This window comes from Phoenix dactylifera, chromosome 14 (genome assembly GCF_051530095.1).
Source record: "Phoenix dactylifera cultivar Ajwa chromosome 14, Ajwa_hap1_PhDact_Kaust_v1.1, whole genome shotgun sequence".
Taxonomy (NCBI): Eukaryota; Viridiplantae; Streptophyta; class Magnoliopsida; order Arecales; family Arecaceae; genus Phoenix; species Phoenix dactylifera.
This window is the reverse complement of record NC_143203.1, coordinates 23,077,446-23,102,244: the sequence shown is the minus strand read 5'-3', so window position 1 is coordinate 23,102,244 and position 24,799 is coordinate 23,077,446. Positions and strand designations below refer to the sequence as shown.

Below are 24,799 nucleotides of genomic sequence, written 5' to 3'. Positions count from 1 at the left end.
ATTCTTTAAGAGTGTGAATTATAGTTTACTTGTGTTAATATTGCTTTTTTACTTTGTATACCATGTCTGTTAGTCTGTCATTCGACTCATGGTGGGTCGGTCAGCAGGTGATCATAAAAGTCCTCTGCATTTGGTATTGCTCATGCAACTGGGATCATACTGATGTAAATTGTTGAACTGTGAACATTGGCTAAATATTACTAGAATTAATTTTCCATGGATAATACAATCTAACCATGTCCTTTTGTTTCAGATGGACTGGGTTCAACCTAAACCATTGTTATTTTGATTAGATTGCATTGCAGAAATAAGTGGTTTTTAGAAACCCTCTTGTGTTCTTCTATTTCCTCTTTGTTCTAATTCTCTCTCCCTCATCGATACTGTCATCCTGGATTCCTCCCTCCTTTGCAGGATCCTAACTTTTTCATCTCATTTTCATTAGTAGGTACATAAAGAAATAGATTAGGTTTGCAGTGCAGAAATAAACGATTTTAGAAAACCTCTTGTCCTCTTCTATTTCCTCTTTTCTTCTAATTCATCTTCCTCAGTGCTCTCATCCAGAATCCCTCCCTTCTTTGTAGGCTCCTAATTCTATTGTCAACCACCGACTCTCAAAAAGAGCTCATTTTTTTCCTTGCCTGCGCCCCCCGCCCCCCCCCCCCCCCCCAAAAAAAAAAAAAAACCCTGAAAAAAAAAAAATCCTAGTCCTTCCATGAGGTATTATATTCCTTTTTTGTTTCTGAAGTCTAGACCATTATCTCTAGCCAGTGGAGTTTTCATTTGATTGTTGCTACTGCATGAAATGTATGAAGGAAGCAATATACAGGAAGTGAAGGCTAGAAAACCCAAATTAGGAAATGGCAATTTAAGTCACTGCAGAAAATTGTCTTTTTCAGGAAGGGAGGGGGATCAATATGCAGGAACTGAAGGTTAGAATACCCAAATTAGGAAACAGCAAATTAACTCACTGAAGGACAGTATCTCTTTCAGGGGAGAGGAGGGGGATCCACTTGCACTATAATTATCGAGACCTAAATTTTCAGGATGCATTATTTAGGAGTCGAATATAAAATTTCTAGCTGCTAAGCATAGAGGTGTGACCACTGAAGGAAAACCTTTTATATCTATGTTGGATAAACTGCTGAAAAACTGGCATGCTGTGGTCTACAACTTGGCAAAACCAATGTGAAAACTTCAACCTGGTAATGAGAGTATTTACATGAGTTATGTTTGGCTTTGCTCTCTCTTTCTCTCTGTCTCTCCAGCCATTAGGGTGGTTTGTGGATGACTCGGTGTCCAAGAAGATGGTCGAGATGTGATTTGGTTCATAGAGAATTTTTCGAGCGGAGGATAGGGCGTGAGCAGCGGCATGTTCCCTTCTTTGTAGCAGATTGGTGTTTGTGTTCAAGTTTAAAAATCAATTTAGAGTCAACAGCAAGCAACTGTCGTGCATGTGGTTTCTCAATTCTAAACATAGTTTTAGATGTCTCGAAGTTTGAAACAATATTAGAATCCAGAGCTGTATGCATGCCTTGTTGGAGTCTTTTTAACTCTACCTAAAGTTCAGCATAACAGGGGTAAATAATGCATTATATGAAAAGATAATGGAGAAGGGTATGACCTCACAGATATTTGCACTTCCATTCTTAATCATTGCATTGCTCTTGTGTTTGTTATCATCAAGCCATTAAGTATATTAGTGACAAAGTCAGGTAAATTCAACATTTTTGTAACACAATCATGCCAAGATTTTGAAATGTCCTTGGGCAGTGATCGCATGTAGGTCGAACGCACTTGGAAATTTACATTATTATGCATCATTATACAAAGGGGTAAGAGAGAAATGGTTCCAGAATCTACTGCATGATAGAATGTCTATTTTAATTGCAAGAAAAAAAAAACACAATGCATGGTGAATTTGAGAAATTATATTTGGAGCATGCTGCTAATATAACTATTCATTTTTGAAGGAATTCTTAATGTCATTTGTTTTAGGATTCATTTCCAAACAATGGTGCCAATGTGATTGTGTATCAATAATGATTCAGTTCAACAAGCTAATGTGCCTCACAGTTAGATCTATTCAGGAGATCCAAATTGATGTCACACAATGGGCCACTAGACTCCAGTTAAGTTATTCACGATGCCCTCTTCCCTCATGCATTTTCTTCTTGAATTGTAGCTAGTAATGTTTTGTGTTCCTAGACCCAGCTATAATCTTAGTTGCCAAATGGAAGAGTTACTGATGGATTGGCAAATCTAGCTTCTGAATTGAGTGACAATGTTGTTTAAGTTCAAACTCCCCTGCTGCCCCATGTGCACGATGGCGGTTTCAAACCACTCTAGCATGAATATATTCAAGAGAGTCATAAAGCAATAAATTCCTAAAAGCTCTCAAAGCAAGCATCACATCGACTTAGAGCATCCTACCAAAGTGATCAGCCAGAAAGGAGACCATCCAATCCGCTGCTCCATTCGTCTTCCAGTAGATATGTCTCGTCCTAAAGGAGATACATCTTCTCTCCTAACTCCATATGTCCTGATGTATATACACCTCTCTAGCTCGTCTCTGAATCTAGCCAATCACCTCGGCAAAGTCACCTTTAATCAAGATGGCGCCAGCTCTCAAAGTCACCCTCAATCAAGATGATGCCAGCTCTCAAAGTCACCCTCATCTTTCCCTTAGAGATCTGTTTGAAGACCCACGCAGATGCTAGATCTGTTAGCTTGCAACTGGACTTCCCCATTACTGTCATCAAAAAAAAAAGGGGAAGTTTAGGACAATTGGCTTCAGTTGATACAACATTGAGTGGCAAGTCTTAGCAATCAAAACAGAGCCATTAGTTCGACTCAATCTTGCAGTTAGCCACCAACATATAATCTTAGTGATATAACTGTGAGGACCCGTGCGGGCATGTGTTTAGTCCCACATCGGTTATTCGCTAGGTAGATCTTGGGTACTTATACAGGATCAAGGAACCCAAATAATACCTTTCGGCTAGCCATTTTGGATGAGGTCCTGGGTTGTTACAATAACCTATCTAGCGGACAGCCCTATGCATATGGATTGAACTCATTAAAGCACCAAATGGATGTCCCAGTATGCTACTGCCATGGTAAACCATCTTTATAGGATCAAATGATCTGCTATAAGTGGCCTTCAAAGTTTTAAACTCCTTAAATATAACCCTCTTTAGACTAAATTGAGCAACAAAGCTTTACCTTCTCACTACTCTATTTTCATCTCCTTGCTATCTGACATGGCATTTGATGAGCACTGCTATATCAGCAGAGCTGCTATCTGGCTCTATCTGCCAAGAAGGGTCGGAATGATCAAAAACCCCTCTCTAATGTGGTAAAAACAAGGGAGGTGACATATAAATCAGCATATGAGAGTTGTAAGTAAAATTATGCAACATCTTCTCTTTTTCTTAGCTTAATTTCAATCTGGATCTTTCTGAGTTCTAGCCAAGTAGACATAACTCCTTCAGTTTTGGGTTATGAATTGTTCATCTGAAACACTAGATGGTTAAAATCCTCACCCCCATCCCTTAAAAAAAAAAAAAACAAAAGAAAAATTAAATGGAAATCCATCGAATTGGCTCCTCTAATAGGGAAAAGATTCTAACTATTCATAGCAATCACCAAATATCATAGCCTATTGGATGATTTATGGAAATTTGCCCTCGACCGATGAAGCACTCTCTCTTTTAAAATTTTTTCAGATTATTTACACTCAAAAATTTAATGGTCATGACTAATTATAATAAATGGTCAAGAATATTAGATCGGCTAGATTAGTTGTATCGTGACACTTGAAAGGTTCATATTTGGCTTGCATCCAAAATACTAACGATTTGCAGCTGAAATTAACTTTGGTAAAAGGAGTTATTAAGATATAAGATGTTTATTTATGAAAACAACGGCCGAAAGAAAGTTATTTCTATAAAAAAAAAAAAGAGTATTAATAATCATCAAAAAAATGAGTTACCAAGATAAGAAACTATCTACTAAAGGAACTCATTGCTAAAAGCAATTTCCAACCTGTATTATAAAAACAGAAAAATAGATATATTTAGAATCCGTTCAATATACTCAATATACAACTCTACCACCAGGCATCGGTCGTTTTCTATCCAACATTCTCATGGAATACCTGGGTTGGCGGCATCCTCCTAGGATTCTAGGATTCAAAATCCTTCTTGATGGTAAACAAACCTTCCAACCATCAGAGTATGCGTCTTCAATTCTGCTCCAATAGCAAAGGTTCAATCCAATGCCCACGAAAGGGAAGAGCTACTACCGTTGCTTCGAGGAAAGGAGAATCTAAGTCCATCTCCAGTAATAATAATAAAAAAAAAATCTTCCCAAGAAATTTTATTTTGAACCGATGGTGTACAAGGGCCGTGGACAGGGCCACCTCTTACTTCGGAACATTCGAACTATGATGAGTGGTGGTATGGTCTTTCAGGCCAAGCATGTTTTTAGAGAAGGGGTGGCTTCATATATAGCCAGTCACTCCGGAGGTATTCTATGGGTTGAAAAGGGGAGTTACCTAGAGTGTTTCGGAACTTATTGTTTTTTTTGATCGTATTAGATGTATTCGTACTAAAATAATATAAATCATCCATTTCGGAGGAAAAAAAAATGATGATGTACGTACGCATATATCAAATGCTTTCATATATGTTAACATATATAAAAAAATAGTATATTATTCGGTAATCAAGCATCTAGAAGTGGAGAGAAGAACAATAAATGTCTTGCCTTCACGAGAACAAGATCTCCAATGTCAAAACCTGATAATACTCTATACCAACCTTAAATTAAACTCTATCACTTCATTATTCTAATGACCGAGCTAATCTCATCCAGGGGCACCGTGGGAACAAAAACCTCCCTCCCATTTAATACGCGAGACACAGCCTTAAATATTTTCCCGAGCCCTGCACCTCCTCCACCACCAACTTAAAGCCCTCTCCCCCTCCCCACCACCTCCCACCAACCTTTACGCCTCCATGTCGGCAGATTCCCACTCTTCCCCTCTCCCCTCCTCCACGGCCGCCGGCGTTGGCCTTGGCTACGGCATCGCCATCGCCGTCGGCCTCCTCGTTTTAGTCTCCACCATCATGCTCGCCTCCTACGTCTGCGTCCGCGCCAAGGGAAATAACAGCAGCCCCCGCTCCACCGCCGCCGCCGCCCCCTCCTCCACCGTCGCCGGAGGAACCCCTCCCGACGCCGCCGCCTTCGTGGTGGTGGGCCTGGACAGGCCCGCCATCGAGGCCTACTATCCCAAGTTCGTCTATAAAGCGGGCATGGCGGCGGCGCCGGGGCCGTGCCCGATATGCCTGGCGGAGTACGAGGGCGAGGAGGCGCTGCGGCGGGTGCCGGAGTGCGGGCACTGCTTCCACGCCGACTGCGTCGACGAGTGGCTCCGCGTGAGCGCCACGTGCCCGCTCTGCCGGAGCTCGCCGGTGCCGTCCCCCGCAGCGACGCCGGTGGCCACGCCGCTCTCGGAGCTCATCCCGCTGGCGGTGCACGCCAGGTGATCTGCCGCTTGGGTTGGCTGGGAGATGGTTTTAGTCTGATGCTCTGTTATTCTTTCTTTATACTTTAGTTTCTTTCTTTTTTAAAAAAAAAAAAAAATCTTGGTCACGGTGTTAACCTTACAGATAGTCGGCTTATAGTTAGCTCAAAAATTTTGTTCGCACATTAAATTAGAGATCTACATCTACAATAATGAGTTCGATCACTTCAGTGCCTTGTTTGAATCAAGGCAGTGAAAAAACTAATGAAAAACAAATGGTACACATAGAGATGGGCTCTATTTGCTGGTTAAAAATGAGTGAATAGCTATAACAAGTGTGGGAACAACATTTGTGTGATATTTTTATTTTATTTTATTTTTTTTCTAAAATAGATGATTCATATAGTTCTAGTACGAATACATTCAATAGGATCAAAAAAAACAACAAGTCACAGAGCATTTTAGGCAACTCTCCTTCCCCAACCCATAGAATGCCTCCACAGTGTCTGGCCACATACAAAACCATCCAGTCCAGAACTTCGTTAGCCTTTCTGAACACGTGCTTAACTTGAAAGGCCACATCGCCACTGATCATAGTGACCGGTAAAGCTGGAAAAATGCGCTATTCAGTTCAAGTAGCAAGGGATTAAGTAATTAATTCATGATCGGCCTAAGTCGAGTGCACATTGCATAAATAGACCTGCCAGCTGCTCCCTTTACATCACTGTATGCTGCACATGTTCGCCGAGAGCTAAAAGCTCTCCCAAACAAGCAGCGTTTTAAACCAATCTCCACAAGCACAGCCTGGCTCAAGCAACCCAACGTAATTCTTGGCCTCACCTACAAAGCTTTTTTTGTAAAAGTTGCTTTCCCTTTCCTGACTTTCTGCTCAAACGTTCCTGCATTATTTATTGCACGTATCACCGTCTCATTGATAAGCTCATTTGCTGATCAGAGTAGATAATTTCAGTCCCCAAATGGATCAAGGATAGCAAATGGCGAATGCGTGCCCACATCAAGCAGATTTCCGTCCCTATCTGATGCATTCCATCTAATTAAATCACCACATTCTCTTATTTCTAACAAATGACATCCATTAGATTCTCCTACGCACTTACATCGCACCTTTCATCAAAACCCCTAGACAGTTGTCTTGTGCCTGTCATTGAGTTGTTAACCCATGGTTAGCCTGCTAAATATACCATCATGCCAAGTCAGCTGGGGTAATAAAATCTCTCGTGCTTTGTTAGCTAATGCAACCAGCAAAGATATTGTATCCCATATGACGAGCCCCTTTGAAACCTGGAGGTAAGCGTGGAGCCGAATGCAGCAACAACTACGTCAGGGGTTCCCAGAACTGAGTCTCCTCGCATAATGGAACACCAGACTGGGCCTCTCGAGAACCTTTTTATTGGAATGACGACTCTGATGCTGCCCTCGCTTTTGGCCCATGGACAGCAACATAGCCAGGATATCCCATGGAAACCAACATAAAAACTGGCCCGACAGGAGAGAAGGGGAAGGCCGCCCTCCCCACCAAATTGCCATACGCCCAAGTTTATATGCGCTCTTAAAACATTCCTTCACTTGCGATCTTTATTCCTATCACATGATCGCGCTGAAAGTTTATATCCTGGCGCCAAATAGCAAGCCATGCAAACACAACACCACTTCAGAAGCATAAACCTGCATAAATACAGAAGCTGCAGTAGGAGCCCAAGACTATCAATGGATGAGCCATTCTTCACTCTAAATTGACACAGTCAAACGCAATATAATACGAAACGAAGAGGACTCATGTATGAGTTGATCCTCCAGGCACAAATTAGTTCTCAGTAATTCTACACTTCTGAAAAGTCTTTGTTCTGATCTTTTGACAGATAAGCATGAGAAATATGGTTTTGTTCTCATTCTTAACACAGAGACAGACTGACACCATATCCGTGCAGGAGAGGCATACCACGCACGCACTTGCTACGAAGAAAGAGGCTGCCGGTTGTGTGCAAAAAATTAACTCCGCTGCACTGCACACCATCAGAAACCGATAGCATCACCAGCCACTCCTTTGGCATGCGAACCAGAGACAGGCTCACTATCTGAGATGCTACATCTTGCAAGGAATGCATTCTACCTCTTGGGTTCCTGTTAACTCTTCTGCTCCATTGAACTAGCCAACCGGTTGATGCAGCAGTTAGTCTGAACTCACTTCTATCCACCCTTCCCCATTAGCTGCTTCCATTAATATTGATGCCGGTCTTCCTATGCCACAGTGGTCAGACAAATGGACGAGCCAATATTCCATTAATGTCCCATCTTGAAGCATTAAATTTGGCTGAACAAAAAAGGGAAACAAGGAGTCCAATATGAAGTTTCAGAGAACCCGTAGTCCAATATGAAGTTTTCGCCATCTTGACCACCAAGGCATAGGTCTCACAACTTCCAAGAACTTGGAGCACTACAAATCACCCTTGACCGAGTCGGTTCATACCATATTTGGATGTATCCACAGTGTTTTCCAACTGCAAAACTTTGTTGCATCTCTGCCTATCTTACCACACTAATTTTCTCACCCACATGAGATACCCCATGGCAATCATAGAATGCAATAAGACAGCCATTTAAGGATCAGTGAAAATCTTCTTCTCTGAGATACTACTGCACTTGTTTTGCTTCCTAATTCTCTCCTGATTTTTTTCAATGAGATCTAATTCCTGTCCCCTCAAGGAGAGAAGGCATGCTCGGTCCTTCCAATGTATGGGTAGCCTTTACCCTGCAAGAGAATAAAAATTGATCAGGGAGATGATGATAGAAACCAATAAATTTTTGTCAACAGGTTCCATAACACAATAACATGAAAATATTAATACTCAATTACACAGAAACAAATATAATCAACAGCTTCGATAGGCTTGGCAACCTATCAAGAAATGTTGAAAAACATATATGTATGTATCACAACACAACTCTACAAGCAAAGAGCTATTAAGCCATTTCAAAGCCTACATTTTGGCCTTTGAAGACAACCGAGGGCTTAACTGTGACTCATATCTAATACTAGTTTCAACAAGGTTCATTGGCAAAGTTATTGAAACCCAAAACAAAACATGACAGCTTCACTTATAAGCAATAATAGGAATAGCTTATCTTCTTCATGGCAAATAATTTCAAAATCTTAAGCAAATAACTGATAACATACGATTTACCAAAAGAACATTTTAGTAGTCACTAAGAGTTTATTAAATTAAATTGCATAATCAGTACCATCCATGTGGAAGAGAAGAACATACAATTAGTAAACTTCATAAGGGAACATAAGGCTGAATGCCCTTGTTTCACACAACCATTATTATGGAGAATTTAAGGTGGAAACTAACCTCTAGAAAACTGAAACTAGTTGACATTTAGTTAATGAGTACCAGATTCTGTTCTACATAATTCGTTAATGGATAATTGATTTTTAGTATTTTCAATTTTTTATGTTGGTCTGCACTCTGGAAGCTTAGAGTGAAAAGGGTAACCAGTGATGGCTCCTGCCCTCGCCTGGGCGAAACTTAAATTCAGTTACAGACTTTATCAATCACATTTTCCAGTAGATGATCTGGAGTTCTCAGATGTTTTTGACAAGTCAATAAATGTGAGTGGGCCTTATAACACACAAGCTGGAAGGTCAGTCAAAGAAGCTAAACATCATAAAAACAGCGCAGAACTTGCACTACACCATGCTCATGAGTAGAATATAATAAACAACAGGCCCAAGAAGGATTGAATTATAGAATAATAGTTGTCTCTGATAACAAACCATGAGGCACATATAATCTGCACGTGGATCACTAGCATTATCAATATTGTAAGTAATATAATCAATAAAAGTTGACATATTTCTGATTTATAAAAAAATATATAATGTTTATGTAGTTTGCTGATGTTCCCACTAGATCAATTTGTTGGAATAAATTGTTCTTTTGAGTCAATAAAGATTTTTCTCTTTTTTTCTTTACAAAAAAGAGAGCAGTCTCAAGAACTGAACTATTGCATACATGTTACACACTTTTTTACTAAAGAGTCATTTAAGTAGACACATCTATTTAAAAGACTTCGCATGTTAAATAGTGGAAAAAGAAGGTTTGAAGAAAGGAATTTAGTTAGCCTCAGCACTTTCAATCTGCTTGGTGATTCATTTACGCAAAGATGCAAGATGCATTATTTAAAGCATTTTTCCTTGGAAAAAGAAGTGAAAATAGGAATATAGCCAAAAGCCACCATAAATGTATTTAGTGAAAAGAAAACCATCAAAATGAGAGAGGTTCTTCATGAATTGAAGAGGTGTGTGATGTTCAGGATGCACCATTACGCCGTACAGATGGTTGATGAGGCAAACATAAGCTCACATGCTAGAAAGCAGAAAATAGACAACCAGTAGCCAATATGCCAGATGCCTGGAACCAATAAGTGAAGCAAATAAAATAAGTCACAGTGGCTCTGATAAATATCAGACAATCATATTACTGGCAACAAGTACAAGGTCGTTAATGCTCCTTCACTATTCCAGCCAGCGTCCATCCTTCTATGAAAATTTGGTGTATGGAAATCAAAATACAGAAGTGATCCCATAGAAGGGTGGTAAAGGGCCCAAGACTAAGCAGAGTGCCAAGAACAAGGAAAGAATGCATTAACCATCACATTATGCAACATTCTAGACACTCAATGGGAGCAATGTATCCAATCAGAAACATTTCCCAGGAAACACTTCAGAGAAGCCTATTGCATACAGTTCCACAAGACTAAAACAAAGTGCACGTGAAGCAGACACAGAAGGGAATAATAACACAGAAATGGCTCAAAACACTAGATACTAAAATAATGATAAGACATGAAATGAAACATATACTCAATGGCTTCAGTTTGTGTATCAGTTTTCATACTCTTTCCTCTATGCTGCAACTGTGATTCTAACTCCAACATCCTGCATGATCTGGACTATGCTCTACTTTAGGCATACCGTTAAGTTATAATGGCCTGGACTTTCCAATTTCTTCTTAAATTTCCCTCAAATATTTGACTGCCTTCTGTTTTTCCCCAATTTCCTGCATGATGTTAACACTCTTCTTGACTGTATCTTAAAGCCACCTCATCACAAAAGCAGACTGTTTGATATACAAAAACTCATCCTTCATCAAATCCTAAAATCCATCATCATGACTCCCATATATTACTCTCGCAGATAGGGGAGAACTAAATAGAATAATATCCATCCAAATCCATTTTCGTATCTGAATCTATTCGGATATAGATAAAAATTTGAGCATCAGACTAATATCTGTATCTGTATTCAAAATTGCCAAAGAAAAATCGATATGGACAACTATCCGATCCATATCCAAATATCTGATTTTATTTGTAATCCTATTTAATTTTATACAGCACTCATAAACTTCTAAGAAAAATATATGACTATATTAACATGCTATTAACTTAACTTACCATCCACTTAGTAATATTTTTGATTTGTGGTCATAAAGTTTAATTATCCAACTTATACCTGTATTTGTATCTATACTTCCTCCAATTTGTATTCATATTCATTTAAACAAATACGTAAATGAATTTTTGCATCCAACTAATATCATATCCATATGTGTATCTGTCAAACAAAATAAATATGAATATAAATATACCAATATCCAATCCATATCCGATTTGGTTTCCGCCCTATTCATAGATGACAAAAGAATAGTAAAATAGCCTCCACTACCAATATTAGAGCGTTCATTTTCCATCACCTTGTTAAGACAATAGTATGTTTTGTAATACTTTTGAAAACGTGCAAGCAAGATTCGCCATACCGGTACCAAACCTGTATCGGTACCATCATATTACAGTGCTGGTATGTGGTACAGTACGGTAAGGTTCAACATCCCAGATGTCGGTAACGTAAGGTACCACGTACCGGTATGGTACCATATACTGGTATGGTACGATACAATACCACACACCGATACGATACGATATCGACCGGTACGGCAAACCTTAGTGCAAGAAACTACCAAAAAAAAATGTGGTACTCTACAATCCTAAGTTACCAAAAGAAGAAAATCACACAAATCATACAACTCTTATCTTCAAAAAATGCATAACAAATCATAAACTTCCAGCCTTTTTCTAGTGCTTAAGGCTCGGCCTCCAATTGCCCGTTCCATCAATGTGCACAGAAGCAATCAAACTACTGCAAGGTATCTCATCTAGAGCTTTAGTTTTACCATCAACATCAAAGTCCTTTCAAGTTGTTTATTAGTCATCTTCCACCAGCAGTTTTATGGAAGAAAATGGGGTTGCTATCCCTCCTCTTCAACTACAACCTTGGATTTCTATCTCCAAGCTAGTTTATTCCCCTCCTGACGGTTTTACTCTTTCTTGAGATTTCTATGCAACACCACTAAAGGCCTCTTTCTTGTGGTTAACACCTGACTGTTTCCAGCATCAATGCATTTGGAATTCAACATTCGCTAAAATCTCCTCAATCCGCTGCCTGAGCAGAATTATTCTAATCGGTAGCTTCAACCAACGCACAATGGTAAAGGTTTCAATATTGACAAGATCCAATCTTTGATATGTCCCTTACTCCAAGGTTCTGGTACCCATCAAGGGCCCTTAAATATAATAGTGGGTTGCAGCAAGCTTAATTAGCTAGCAAGATAGAAATGTTCTTACCAAATGTCAAAACATCCATCAGTTGGTCCAAAACCATCCAGATGAAGAAGAACTTACTGCAAATCCTCTTCTAGCTCATAAAAAAAAACAAGTTGTCAACAGAATACAAAATTTAATTGACAAGAAATGAACATAAATTGTTCAAACACACAAAAAACTCACATGAGTAATATAGTATAATGTAGCCATTAAAACCATGAGACACTAGCTGAGAAGCTAACACTATATTACCATTAACTAATTATAATCCTGTCACTAAAGCATTACTCAGGCATGGGGGGCGTATAAGGCTCTCAGCATAGCTGAATATTCAATTGGTCAGTATAAAGTTGCCACAAAACAATTGAACAACTGGAGAACAAGATGATCAACTTCTTGCTTTTAACCCTCTCTTGACCCAATGCCTTATAGCTACCTATACCACCCATTTAGCCCTCTTCCACGTAAGGAGCACACAGATCCCTAAAAACCTATATCTAGATCATAACTAGCACGCAAGAATGTTTTATTTTTCTTTTTTTTTTTTACAGGAAGATAATTTCAGACAGCCACTGTTGTATCATGTCTTTGGTAGCCAGTCCAAATCATGTTGCTCAACTTCCAAACCTGATCCTTTCAAGAAAATGCAGAGCATGTTGGTGTCATAATTATTCAATTTGCTGTCCTAGGTCTCTCACAGTTCAGGGATGATTAAGTAAATAAATCTTGACTAAACAAAAGTCCAATATGCACTTAAAAAGCTAGAGTATACTTCAGAATTTGTTAGACTCCTCTTGTTTCTGAGGTAGATATTTTAGTCATCACCTAGGCCAAACTCATGTAAGAACTCAAAAGAAAGGATCTTAAGCCCCAAAATTTTTCCAGCTCAAATTGTGGTAAATAATACATCGTTCATGCCCATTGCGTTGATTGACCAAGTAATAAGCAAAAACAAACAGGTGATGCATGAAATTCAGTACAATACAACTGGGTTTGTATCAGAAGCAGCAGAAATATGTACAGGAGTGCTGCAATCCACTTCAGAATCCAGAAAGCTGTGATAGAAGCAGCTCTTGTGTAAACTATTCAAGGGTCTATGCTGAAAGTAGTTAAAGCAATCTCTAAATATCTAAAGGATAAGAATAGGGGGTGATCACCGATCAACTAATACAGAAACTACCATTTATAAGCGTATGTAACAGTCTCCGAAAGGGAACATTTATGAATAATCTTATACCTGACATAGAAGAAAAAAGTTACTCGCCTTGCGATAAGTAGCCAGCTGTCTGCAGATGATCCGCATCATTTGAAATAATCCAGGATGATCTCCAATCATGATAAGACACAATGTATATCATAATGTGTGCACATATTTTTTATCAATAATTTTTATAAGGCAAACTACAAATTAATAAATAAGCATTAGAAACTTGAAACAGATTATGAACCTAAAAAACCTAAAATCCTGTTCTAGATGGATAAAAGATTGATCAAGGCAACTTGCTGGACACTCAGATACACCTCTCTAAGGTTCAATATTCAATCACAAGCTTGGTTGACGATTCTAGATAACAAAGTCCAGAAAAATATTGATGCTGCTATCCATATTCATTTCAGAAGCACCATCCCTATTGAGCACCTTTAAGTAAAACCTTGCAATTTATTGCTGAATTATCATTTGAAATAAGTAAATAAGTTTGGTCAAACAGGCTTTTCCATGCTATATTGGTGCCTGCAAAGCAACATGAACATCAAATTTTCTGTTAATGAAATATCATGAGCAAGCATATTCATGGCACTTCAGCAAAAGGCCCTTTGTAACACACAAACTAGCACATTTGCAATTACTTGGCTGCAACCCAGAAACCATACATATGGTACACTTTTTTTGGCTCATAATCTACACATCCACACCCACATTTTTCAACGGCATAGATCTCCTTGTAATTTAGCATGGCAGAGTGAAATCAGTTTTACCCCACTCATAGTATGGAAAACTGAAAATTCTGAAAGAGCACAACATCAAACCACTTATACCTGATCCGAAATAGGTCTTCTTGGCCCATCAATCATACTGACTCTGCACTCCAACTGCAACTAAAAGGAGTCATAAACTGACTTTACGACACCTATGGACAGAAAAAGGACTCCACCAACAAATAGTAGGTTCTACAATAGGGCACGTTAATATTGCACATGTCAAGAGGTGATATGGTAAATGACGCTGTGCAGATCCATTGAGAGAAACCTATAAAGACAGGCTAGTCTTTACACTACTAAGCCATTCAGATCCACCTCTTTGCTTCAATGACTAACTTCATTAGTCCACAAATTTATAAAGATAGTCCACAAATATACTAGAGAGATGAAGACCATGTCTTGTTTCTCGACAACATGATCCACCAGCTTGATAAGTTTGGAGATATAATATTCTGATCAAATTACAAGGTGGATGCATCAGAGGTAAATGATGACTAATTTTCAGTAGGTTATACCTCACTATTTTCCATCAAAACCTAAAGCGTATGTCCTGTTTCTCATCCATCTGTCGCCATAGATATTTTTCTCTGTCACCTCAAGAGGAAAATGTCCAAGGAAACAATATGGTAACAATTATCAGGCGAAGATGCCCAGCAAACAAATTGGTCCTCTTAGATCATTTTGGCCAAGGAAAATCAACTAAACTCTAACAACTTGACAAAATCATGTCAAACATCATGCATAGCCACTGGATGTCACTTACCAATAATCTGTCACATTATTTCCTGAAGAATTAATGATATTAACCATCTTGGATCACAAACCTTGATGCCACAGTTACCACTGAATAAGCTAATATCATCTGAATAGACTAGCAAATAATATAAGCTTAGTATCAAAAGAACTACTTAGAGGGTGAGCCTTGGCACAATGGTAATGTTGCTCCATTATGACCTGAGTGTCACGGTTTTGAAACATGGAAATAGCCTCTCCGCACGCAGGGGTAAAGTTGCGTATATTTGGCCTTCCCCATACCCCACAGTGGCGAGAGCCTTATGCGTTGAGCCGCCCCTTTATTAACATGAACTACTTAAGTATTAAAGATAGACTATATACCTTTTTCATGTGCTTAATCCAAGAGCATGAATAAGGTAGAAACAACTATTCTCACAAACCACACTAACAACAAAACATGTAAATTTTGGATCAAAAGTAAAACCAGAATATGCCAATATATAGCTATTTGATTTCACAAGCACTATGAAATACAAAATATAAAGATTAGATCACAACTGAAAAATATGTTTAGTTCGTAATGACCATAAGCATCTTGTCAGGTGAACACTGGTGGACTATGCACTAACTCAAGATGATAAGAAATTCTAAACCTTAAATATATAACCATCATGAGTAAACTAAAGCGCATCCATGTGCATTTTAGAGGACAATTCAACTGTCATTCTCAATGGCGTCCAGGGCGAGACTTGTCAAATGCTCCCCACGGACCAGAACGCCCGCCATACACAGGGTCCTTGTCAACACCCTGATTATCAACATTCAGAACATAATAAAATAACAAAACAGAATCAGTATAAACATGTTTACTGAAATCTTTTAAATTAATGCCATAAGCTAGAAAGGAACTTCCAGTACTGGACATCTTTGATGAAATCATACCGAATGAAGGTTGTAGTTATCCCCAAATGATGGAGGGAAGGGTCCTTCAGGACTACCAAGTATCTTCCCATAGGCTCCACCTTAAATAGTCAGTAAAGAGAACAGAATTTAAAAAAAATAAATAGAGGGGAACTTCAACTAACTAACCATGTGTTAGCCCAGGCAATAACATGACCACAAAAATTACCAAAAGAAAACTAACACAGAAAGAAAGCAGGATCACACAAATGCAACTATATGCCACATGAGTCAGAAACAGTAGATCAAAAGAAGACATCATTCTTCAGTTTTCATATCAGTAATTTCCAGCAGTTTGAATAAGTTTGCCCTAAAGACTGACTAATGTGGCAGAAAATCCATGTAACAACTAATTATAAAAATATCACGATGTACTCGTTTACAGCAAACTCTTGGCAACACAGCATGGCTTCAAATAATAAAAGCAACAGTATTTAAACAACAGTCGGTTAAAATGTTATAATAGATACAACAACTCAGTAACATTCTGAAAATCAATCATAACATTGTCACAAAAAAATGATAAGAAAATAAACATAACCAACCAGCTTATCCTTAATTATGGGTAGAGCAAACAAAATGAAAGAAGAGATGATGCTAAACCAATCAGATTAGGTGACAACATAATAACCTTTTGCTTCCATTTAAGCATAAGCATTTGAGGGAAGCAAATTACCTGCAGCCCATGGTCTCCCATCAATGGTTGCTAAGTCAGCCCTCAGCTTTTCAATTTCACGTGCCATGGATACCAAATTATTCTCCATTGCTTGCCTTTGTTCCATTAACTCAATATTTCCCTTCTTCTCATACTCAAAAGCAGTCCTGCAAAGAAACAATTTTAAGGTTCAAGCATGCATGTGCTTCCATACCACTCAATGTGTATGGCAGGTAACAGGAGAAACTATAGAAAGATAATATGACATGGAGTGTAAAAAGATAGGGCACAACCTAGCCCGCATAAGTTCCTGTCGCAGACCATCAATCTCGCTCCTCAGAATGGTGATCTGTTTGTTATCAGCTTGTGCCCTTGTCAGTTCTTGTTGAAGAGTCTGGACCTGTCCAACAAGGTCTTGTCTCATGACCTTCAGTTTTTGAATTTCTGCTCGAAGCTGTATTGCCTCCTTTCTTAAAGGTTCAGTTGCTCTAAGATCAGACTCTAGCTTCAAGCCTTTCTCGATCAACTCTCTGCAATGAACCTCCTTATCAGCACGGATATCTGCAATGACCATATTCATGCGATGAATTTCTTCTTTGGCAGCCATTAGTTCCTGCTGCAGAGCAGCACGATCTTCAACGAAAGCATGACGGTCTGCCAAAAGCCTCCGGATTTCAATTTGCTGCAATTCAAGTTCCTCATACAGGGCAGGATGGGGTGGACGTGGGACAGGGCCACGAACAAAGGGCCCTTCTGGCATGTCAGGATAACCTCGCCGCCCATCATTAACATTGCGAGGTACACGACCTCTACCAGCCATTGCGTGCTACTGGAAAATGATAGCACAGGTCATGACCAAACAAAAAATGCACTTAGAGAATTACATATTGAACACATGAAGACATCAGAATGTTGGATCAGCAGAATTAAGCTGATGAGATCTAGAAAAGTTCAAAATAGATCTACCTTCTACCCCTATAAACTTTTAAGTGACCGATCCAACAAATAAAGAACAAAAAAGATAGAGAACATACATACAAAGGACTATGTACTTGAGAATGCAAACCAGAGAACAGAAAAGATACATCCATTGAAATGCTTTTATTAATATCAACACTGCAGTAATTAACCATTGAAATCAGCATCCATTTCTTCTACTGATTTCAACTTATAGAATATTACATACACTAACTGTTTTTAGGAATTATGTAAAGAATTCGCAAAAGCTCATTTGATTTCCAATAAAATAAAAGGAAAACAAAATAAAAATCGAAGAAGAGAAGCTTGAGAATTTTCTCCTTTTTGTTGAAATAAGAAATAAAGACAGTCTAAATCGCTGGTCTTGTCCTTATGTTTTCTCAAATGCAACACAAATAGGAGGAAAAAAATAGGACACAATTTTTTTTCCTTCCTTTCTCTTTGAATTTTCTCTTAATATCCAGGCCTTTGAGAGGTAAGGGAGGTTTTTTCTAACCTGGTTTTTTATCTCAACTATCAGTTTGCATTGGTATCAAACACTCAGTGCTTCAATGTATATGTAATCTTGGCCCTTATAATCTCGGAACACCAATTAATCTCAAGATATCAATCGACAGAATGTTAATATATCGGCTAGCATTCTTAGTCCTTTAGGTTCAATCATAGCTTTGTTTCTTGATTATGAAATATGGAAATCAATGCCTCCAAAAGGTAATTGATTTCAGTTTTGATTTCAGTTTTACTTTATTGGCCAATATTCTCATATATCGGGCTCAGAGTATCTCAGTTTTTGCAAAATTTTCCAGCCTTCCATCTCAATCAAGATAAGATTAAGATCTTGATTAATCTTGGGGACAGCCATCAATCGAGATTGTCAATATCTCAGATTTAAAGATTTTGCTTCGATGAAACTTTGTTTTCCTCCAATTGATAGTCAAACAAAGTACAGTTGGTCAGATATAAGTTCGATATTGCTCTAACTCAGCTTCAAGTTAAGAATCTAAATTAAATCCAATGCTTTCACATTATCATGTCTGATTACTGGTCAGACTAGGATCTGAATTGATTTTCATGGGCTAGCGTGGACTTTTTGCAGGTTCTTTTCTTCTTTTTGTTCCCTCTTTGGGGGGAGTGAGGGTAGCAGGGCGGCAAGTATAACTAGATTAGTCTCCTGGCACAATAGAGGTTCACTTGCAAGTTTAGGGCCCACACCAAACCCATAAGACTCATTGCTTCATTGCAAGGTTTATCGTATTGATACCAAAAACCATTCCAATAGCCTACTAGTATGGTACGGGTCCTTACGATAAACCCCATATTAATACATGATACGTTGTTAGAACCAAGACAGCAACTGTACCATGTGTCCTAGGGTACTGTATCAAGCATGATACCATACCAATACCTTACCAGTACGTGTTGGTATAGAAAACTTTGCTTCACCAATATAGATTAATATTATTATCCCAATAAATGATCCACCCATTACCTTTGTTAAGAGCATGCTGTCAACACCACTCCTTTTTCACCCACAAAATAAAATTGGAGGTGTGAAGTAACCCACTCTCATCACTTGAACAAAAAATAAAAAATAATCCACACCTAATATATTTAAAAAAGAAAGAAAAAGCAAATGTCAATAATCGAGTTTTGTTCAACCAAGTTCCCAAGATTGAATTTGCCAGGACTCAGCATCTCTTTGACCAAAAAGAACGATCGATAAAATGAAGTACATTTGGAAATCAGTTACTTTGTACAGAACCAGATTTAGAAAACCTAAAGACAATAATGAAATGAAGTACGCCTTTAAGATATTGACAAAATAACCACTGAGTACGATTGGCCAGTCTGTACATAAATTTCCCATATGCTTTGCATGGAACCCAGCTGATTATTTTTAAAAACAATAAGTCTATTTCTTTATTTACAATCATTAGGAAAAGGAACATGGAAGTTTGACTTCAGAATGCCATAAATTTTGTAAGAAGTCAAAGTCTTCCACCTGCAACATATGCAATATGATGTCACAGGTACATTTATCGACTCTTCGTCATTCAGTCGCGACTATGCACTGAGATTGAAATTTATCTGATATTCGTTTAATTTACTAACTAAGTTCCAAAAGATATGAGCGAATTTTCAGAAAATAAATACATTTGTAAATAAGATAAGACTTTCTTGCACAATCCTATGCGGCCATAAAACTAACTTAGAATATGGCGCGCAAATATACATATATTTGCGTGTATGTGATTCTTTTGTGCCGCTTTATGGAAAAAGAAACACCGTGCTTTGGTCACATTGAGATCAAAAACCATATTATGTCTAAGAATCATTATCAGAAGCCGCTTATCTTCTGTGTTCCTCGCCAAGAATATCATTTCTACTTTATTTCATCTGTCTTATTTGTCCAAATAGATCATCGAGAAAAATCATTCCAGATTCGTCGCATTGATAACAAGAACAGCCCGAGGGCATCATCTAATGGAATCATTGCTAGGGTTTGAAAGCGAATCGAACTTAAGAACAACAAAAACCAAAAACAAACTTGGGCAAAAATAAATAAATAAATACATCTCTTGATGCATTCGTCAACGAACCAAGAACCAGAACTGATAGCTCGAGATAAACGATCTGAAACCAAAACACGAAACGATTGCCACAGAAGAAATCGAAGAAGGAAAAAGGGGTAAGAACCGAACCAGAAAAATGAAAGGAGAACGCGAGGGAGAAGATCTTTCGTTTCTTCCTTTCGCTTGGAATAGAGGGATAAAACCCTAGCCGGCCTTCTATTACTTGTTTGCGAAATGTGGAAGTGGGAGGCCCGGTTCTTTTCTCGGGGATGTCAAATTATTGTGAGGTCCTTTGCTGCTAGTGGTCGGATCGGGTTCGGATTCAAATCCGACCCGAACGGCTTCATTAATAATGTGTACTGGTAGTACGGACCCGGTAACGTGCGGCGCAGGGGATCGGCAAGGGGTCTGAACGGGTTGGACATGGATCAGACCCAAAAAAGATCCGGATCCGACCCTGATAGTATTAATTGAGTTCAGTTTCGGTTTTGGATTTTTCTTTTTTTTTTAGAGATTTGATTTGGATTAAGATTTATAACCGGAAAAATTCAGTAACGTTTTATATGTTTGTTTTTTTATGATTGAAAACTAATAAGAAAAATCTACCCACATTGCTTTTATTGTCTCTTAATCCAGGACAATCTCTAAGGGCTTTTTGACAGCGTTACCGGCCCTTTTGATCATGAAAGATTTTATTTATGGAGTAGTTATACCCTGCATTGTGTGCACAATATGATCGTACACCAAGCTAATCATTTTATTTTTTTTTTGATAAACTTTATTCATCATGCGCTCGTCTCAATGATTGGCCTACAGAAAAAAGATGTGCTCGCTGGCATGATGCACGGCTATGTTGGTGCACATGGTATAAGATATAACTTACTGATTTTATGTGGGTGGTATCAGAAGCAGGTCGCTCACCGAAGACATTCTCTCGAAGAAAGGTTATGATGTGAATGCCGGAAAATTACCTACTTTGCGGTTCTCATGCGAAAAATATTAATCACCTTCTATTACATTGCCCCTTCTGGTGTGAGTGGTGCTCATTGTTTTCTTCTGTTTATATCATAGGCGGACCTAGCAGCTTACATTCCTTTTGGGCTACTTGGAGGATGAATAGAGTCCATTCTGGCAACTTTGGAGAGAGAAGTACTAGGTTTTATTGAGCTTCTTCCTCTATGCTCGTTTCCGTCCTGAACTTGATTTCTCTCTAGGGCCAATGCTGCTGTGCTTAAATCAAAGGCCTTAAGGCCCTTCTTATGAATACCTCTTGGTCGATTTGTTTAATAGAAGTTGGGGAGGAGAGCTAGTTGCTGGGTCCCTCTTGGCCCCCTTTCTCCATTTCATTCTCAATTTATAAATTAAAAAAAAACAATCTCATAGCAGTGAAACTATAACAACAAAATTTTTTGTGTTTGTAATATCATTTCTTTTTTTTGTATATGGTTTTGCCTGATCGAATTGGTATTGAAATGAAAATATAAAGTGCATATACTGACATTTATAAATTGTTTATCAAAATACAGTACACTCCAGTAATTTTGTTCAGTCCTTCATGATAATTCCAGGGACTGCGATTTACACGCATGGAGTAACATGATTCTAGGGACTGGGGTTTAGACATTTTTTTGTATCTAAAATAGATAGCTATGAAGCATGATTCCTCTAAAACATGGATTATAAAAAAAAGGCATGGAGTAACATGTTTTCGTAGACCATATTTTTTATATTTTATATTACCTAATTTGGCAAAATAGATTTTTTGAAATACAACTAAACAAGCTTTTTTTATAAAACTCATTCATTTTAAATTTTTTATAAAGTTATTTAGATAAAATTTACCAATTAAACGGCCTCTTTGAGCTGTACAAAAGCAAGAATTTTGAAGCTAGGGAAGGCAAGTTTGATCGAGGATTGAAGAGGAGAGGTAGAATAAAAAGCTTGGAATACTTGTTAGGCTTGAGCTTAACAATCCTTTTTCAAACAAAGGAAGTCTACAGAGCATCACTTTTTAGTATCGAGATGTGTTTGCTCGAACATATAAAGAAATGCTAGCTTTCTTCATTGTATCTTAAGCCTCTTTGGGTTTATAATACACAAGTCCTACGCATCTTGAGGCTACTCTTGTAGCTGCCTTGAAATCTTCTTTCTATTTTAAATACTCTCAAGATTCAAAAGTCCATAGTTAAGGAAAGCCTCTTCTTCATAAAATCAAGAAAATCCTACATAATCTTGAATATTACCAGTTCCACTGTGTAGAGCAATTGATAAAATGTAGATTTTTTTTAAAATTGCTCGTTGTATGATGCAAAAAAGATAAAGTGAATTAGAATTGTAAAGAGATGTATTTCGAATTTTTATTTTGTCCCTTGTGCTGCAAGAGAGTTATTAAAAAAAAAAAGTGCAAATGGAGAAGCATAAAAATGTAAATCGACATTAGATAAAAAGTAAATGTATGGTAGATCATGAAGGCCTATGTCAATATCTATAGGCTACAGTTCTAAATCATGTCATGCAACATTTTTTTGGATCCTCCATAAATTACAATATATTAATCTTAGTCATGGTGGATAAGAAGCTTATATATTATGCTATTATCATATCTTATTGTTTTACCTTGCATGTTAAATTATTGGTGTCATGAACTATGGGGGTTGTTTGATTATTTGTGAGTTCTTATAAAACAGGTAACCACAAAAGATGATTTTTCTAAACCGTGCTTTAGAGAAAAAACATGAAGCAACATGTTTTCATAAGCCATATTTTTAAATTTTATAAATTAGCAGATTTGGCAAAATAAATTTTATGGTACACAACTAAACAATCATTTTCATAAAATTCATTCATTTTAAATTTTTAATAAAACTTATCAATCAAACAACCTTAGAGAAACAAAGAAGGATAGCTCTTCCCTTATCCTATAAGCAAGTTAACAGCGAAAAAGTCATTTGGAAGCATAAAAAAGTAAATCCAAGTTAGAGAAAAACAACATAATTTGTTATTTTAACTAAAATGGAGATGCAGGGGATCGAACCCTGTACCTCTCGCATGCAAAGCGAGCGCTCTACCATTTGAGCTACATCCCCCATGAGTTAAGCTACTAATCCATAATCTACTAATTACACTCTATTTAGGCAAGCAACCTCGTAAGACACACCGCGGTAACCTTCTTTTTGCTCCCTTTTTTCTACAATAATTTTCTTCTAATCTCAAAGCATGGTAATTTAGCTCTCTGTTGAAGTTTAAGTTTCTAAAGCCTCTAAGAAAGCCTTGCCCGTCGTCCTGGTTGAAAGATTATTGGGTGTGAGAACCTGTTTTTCCGATTTTGGCACCATAGGTGAAAAATAGATGGTGATATATAGCAGCACCCGTCCAGCTAACATTAGATATGTATGGTGAAATGGTTTATAGCAAGGACCGTATACAATTATCTCCTCAAAATTGTTGTTGCAAGTATTCTTTGCCCACAATATATATGTGCATGTGTGTGTGTGTGTATATAATATATATAATTTTGAATTTTCTTCATTGCCAAGGCACTAGATACTCCTTTATCAAAAGCTCTATTTAAATAGTGCCTAGCTTAATTGGAAAAGACAGTGATCAAAGCTACTTGGCTTATATTTTGCACTATTTCTTATTGGCCTGTCAACTGTTGCAGCTGCGAGGTTAATCTAAAATCAATCACTTGGGGTGTAATTGTCCGACAATCTTTCTTTGAAGTTGATTGTTTCATACTCATGGTCATGCTAAGCTGTTTAGATAATGATTAGGCATTTCTAATAGTGTGCCTTGTTTGTTCTGGCTGCGCTTTTGAGTTTGCAATCTTTTCATGCTTCCAAAATCAACAAGCCTTTAGAATTAGAAATATAATTAATGAAAATGTGACTGAAAATTTATAGATGTTCACCGCAACAGTATGACTATGGATAGAGGGGTGCTACTGAATTGGAACAACTGCTTCAGCTGCTTGTGTTCTTATTGCTTAAAAGAGGAAGCTTAGAAGATTGAAAAACTAGACATTTGGTAGAGGAGGGAAAATTTGATGTTTATGTATAGCCCATCTATTTGTTACGGAGACAAGGGAATTAGCTTACAAAGAATGCATTGGTAATGTTGCTTGTATTTATAAATAAAGGTGATGATGCTAGGCTTGGGGCACAGGTTGTTGGACTCCTGCAGCCTAAGCAGTATGAAGATTTTCTTAATGCCGGTTTTATCTATCTGGTCCTTGAAATCCAGTCAGAGTTGATGAATGTTCTTATAAGTGGATTATCCTTTTTTGGGGTTTCAACTGTCTACATTCCGAGTCATGGTTTGTGGCAGGCATTCAACTGCCCTGTTGTGTCATTAAATAGTCATTTTTTTGCTATTTATTGAGGTTTATAGCTGTAAGAGCATGACACTTTGATGTTGAACTTCATTGAGCCTTCAGGAGAACATTTAGCAGGAGATGCACCTTTCCTTTCTGCCACCAGGAGGATGGTCATGGTTTTGTCATACATGCATTTCTATGCAAAACCATGGCCAACAAAATTTCATTACTTAGATCATGACAATAAAATAAAACCCACATGATCACAGGCTAGTCATCCCTTAGTACGGGTACAGTTTCTCAATGCCTCAAACACTGTTTAGTTCATCAATGTTAACTCTCTCTAACCTCAATTAGCATTCCTCCTTTATGTTAAGTTCAAGTTCAAA

The 24,799-nt window shown here is 37.9% G+C and overlaps 2 protein-coding genes and 1 non-coding gene across 9 annotated transcripts; 1 reads left to right on the top strand and 2 right to left on the bottom strand.

The window, feature by feature from the left end:
* The first annotated feature begins 703 nt into the window (after nt 1-703).
* Nucleotides 704-7,247, top strand: LOC103705104 (putative RING-H2 finger protein ATL69). The gene has a single exon (XM_089927092.1). It carries the CDS (start codon nt 5,019-5,021, stop codon nt 5,547-5,549), a length of 531 nt encoding a protein of 176 aa, XP_089783218.1. The 5' UTR covers nt 704-5,018; the 3' UTR covers nt 5,550-7,247.
* A 55-nt stretch (nt 7,248-7,302) lies between these two features.
* LOC103705053 (protein FLX-like 3) lies at nt 7,303-20,381 on the bottom strand. Of its 7 annotated transcripts, XR_015973345.2 has the most exons (7): nt 20,225-20,381; nt 16,838-17,373; nt 16,566-16,711; nt 15,872-15,951; nt 15,583-15,737; nt 12,236-12,305; nt 7,303-8,297 (listed from the first exon to the last, which is right to left on the bottom strand). XR_015973345.2 is itself a non-coding variant. In XM_039132301.3 (5 exons), the coding sequence occupies exons 2-5, from the start codon at nt 17,362-17,364 to the stop codon at nt 15,657-15,659; spliced, it is 834 nt and encodes a 277-aa protein (XP_038988229.1). In that variant the 5' UTR covers nt 17,365-17,373; nt 20,225-20,381; the 3' UTR covers nt 7,303-15,656. The 7 variants fall into 7 exon arrangements, 4 of the variants coding, with proteins under 4 accessions (XP_038988229.1, XP_088567209.1, XP_026659652.1 ...); XR_015973344.2 differs by having other exon boundaries at nt 7,303-12,305; XR_015973346.2 differs by lacking the exon at nt 12,236-12,305.
* Nucleotides 20,382-23,108: 2,727 nt separating this feature from the next.
* On the bottom strand, nt 23,109-23,181 carry TRNAA-UGC (transfer RNA alanine (anticodon UGC)). Its single transcript has one exon. It is a non-coding gene; the product is annotated as a tRNA-Ala (tRNA).
* Between the last annotated feature and the right edge of the window lie 1,618 nt (nt 23,182-24,799).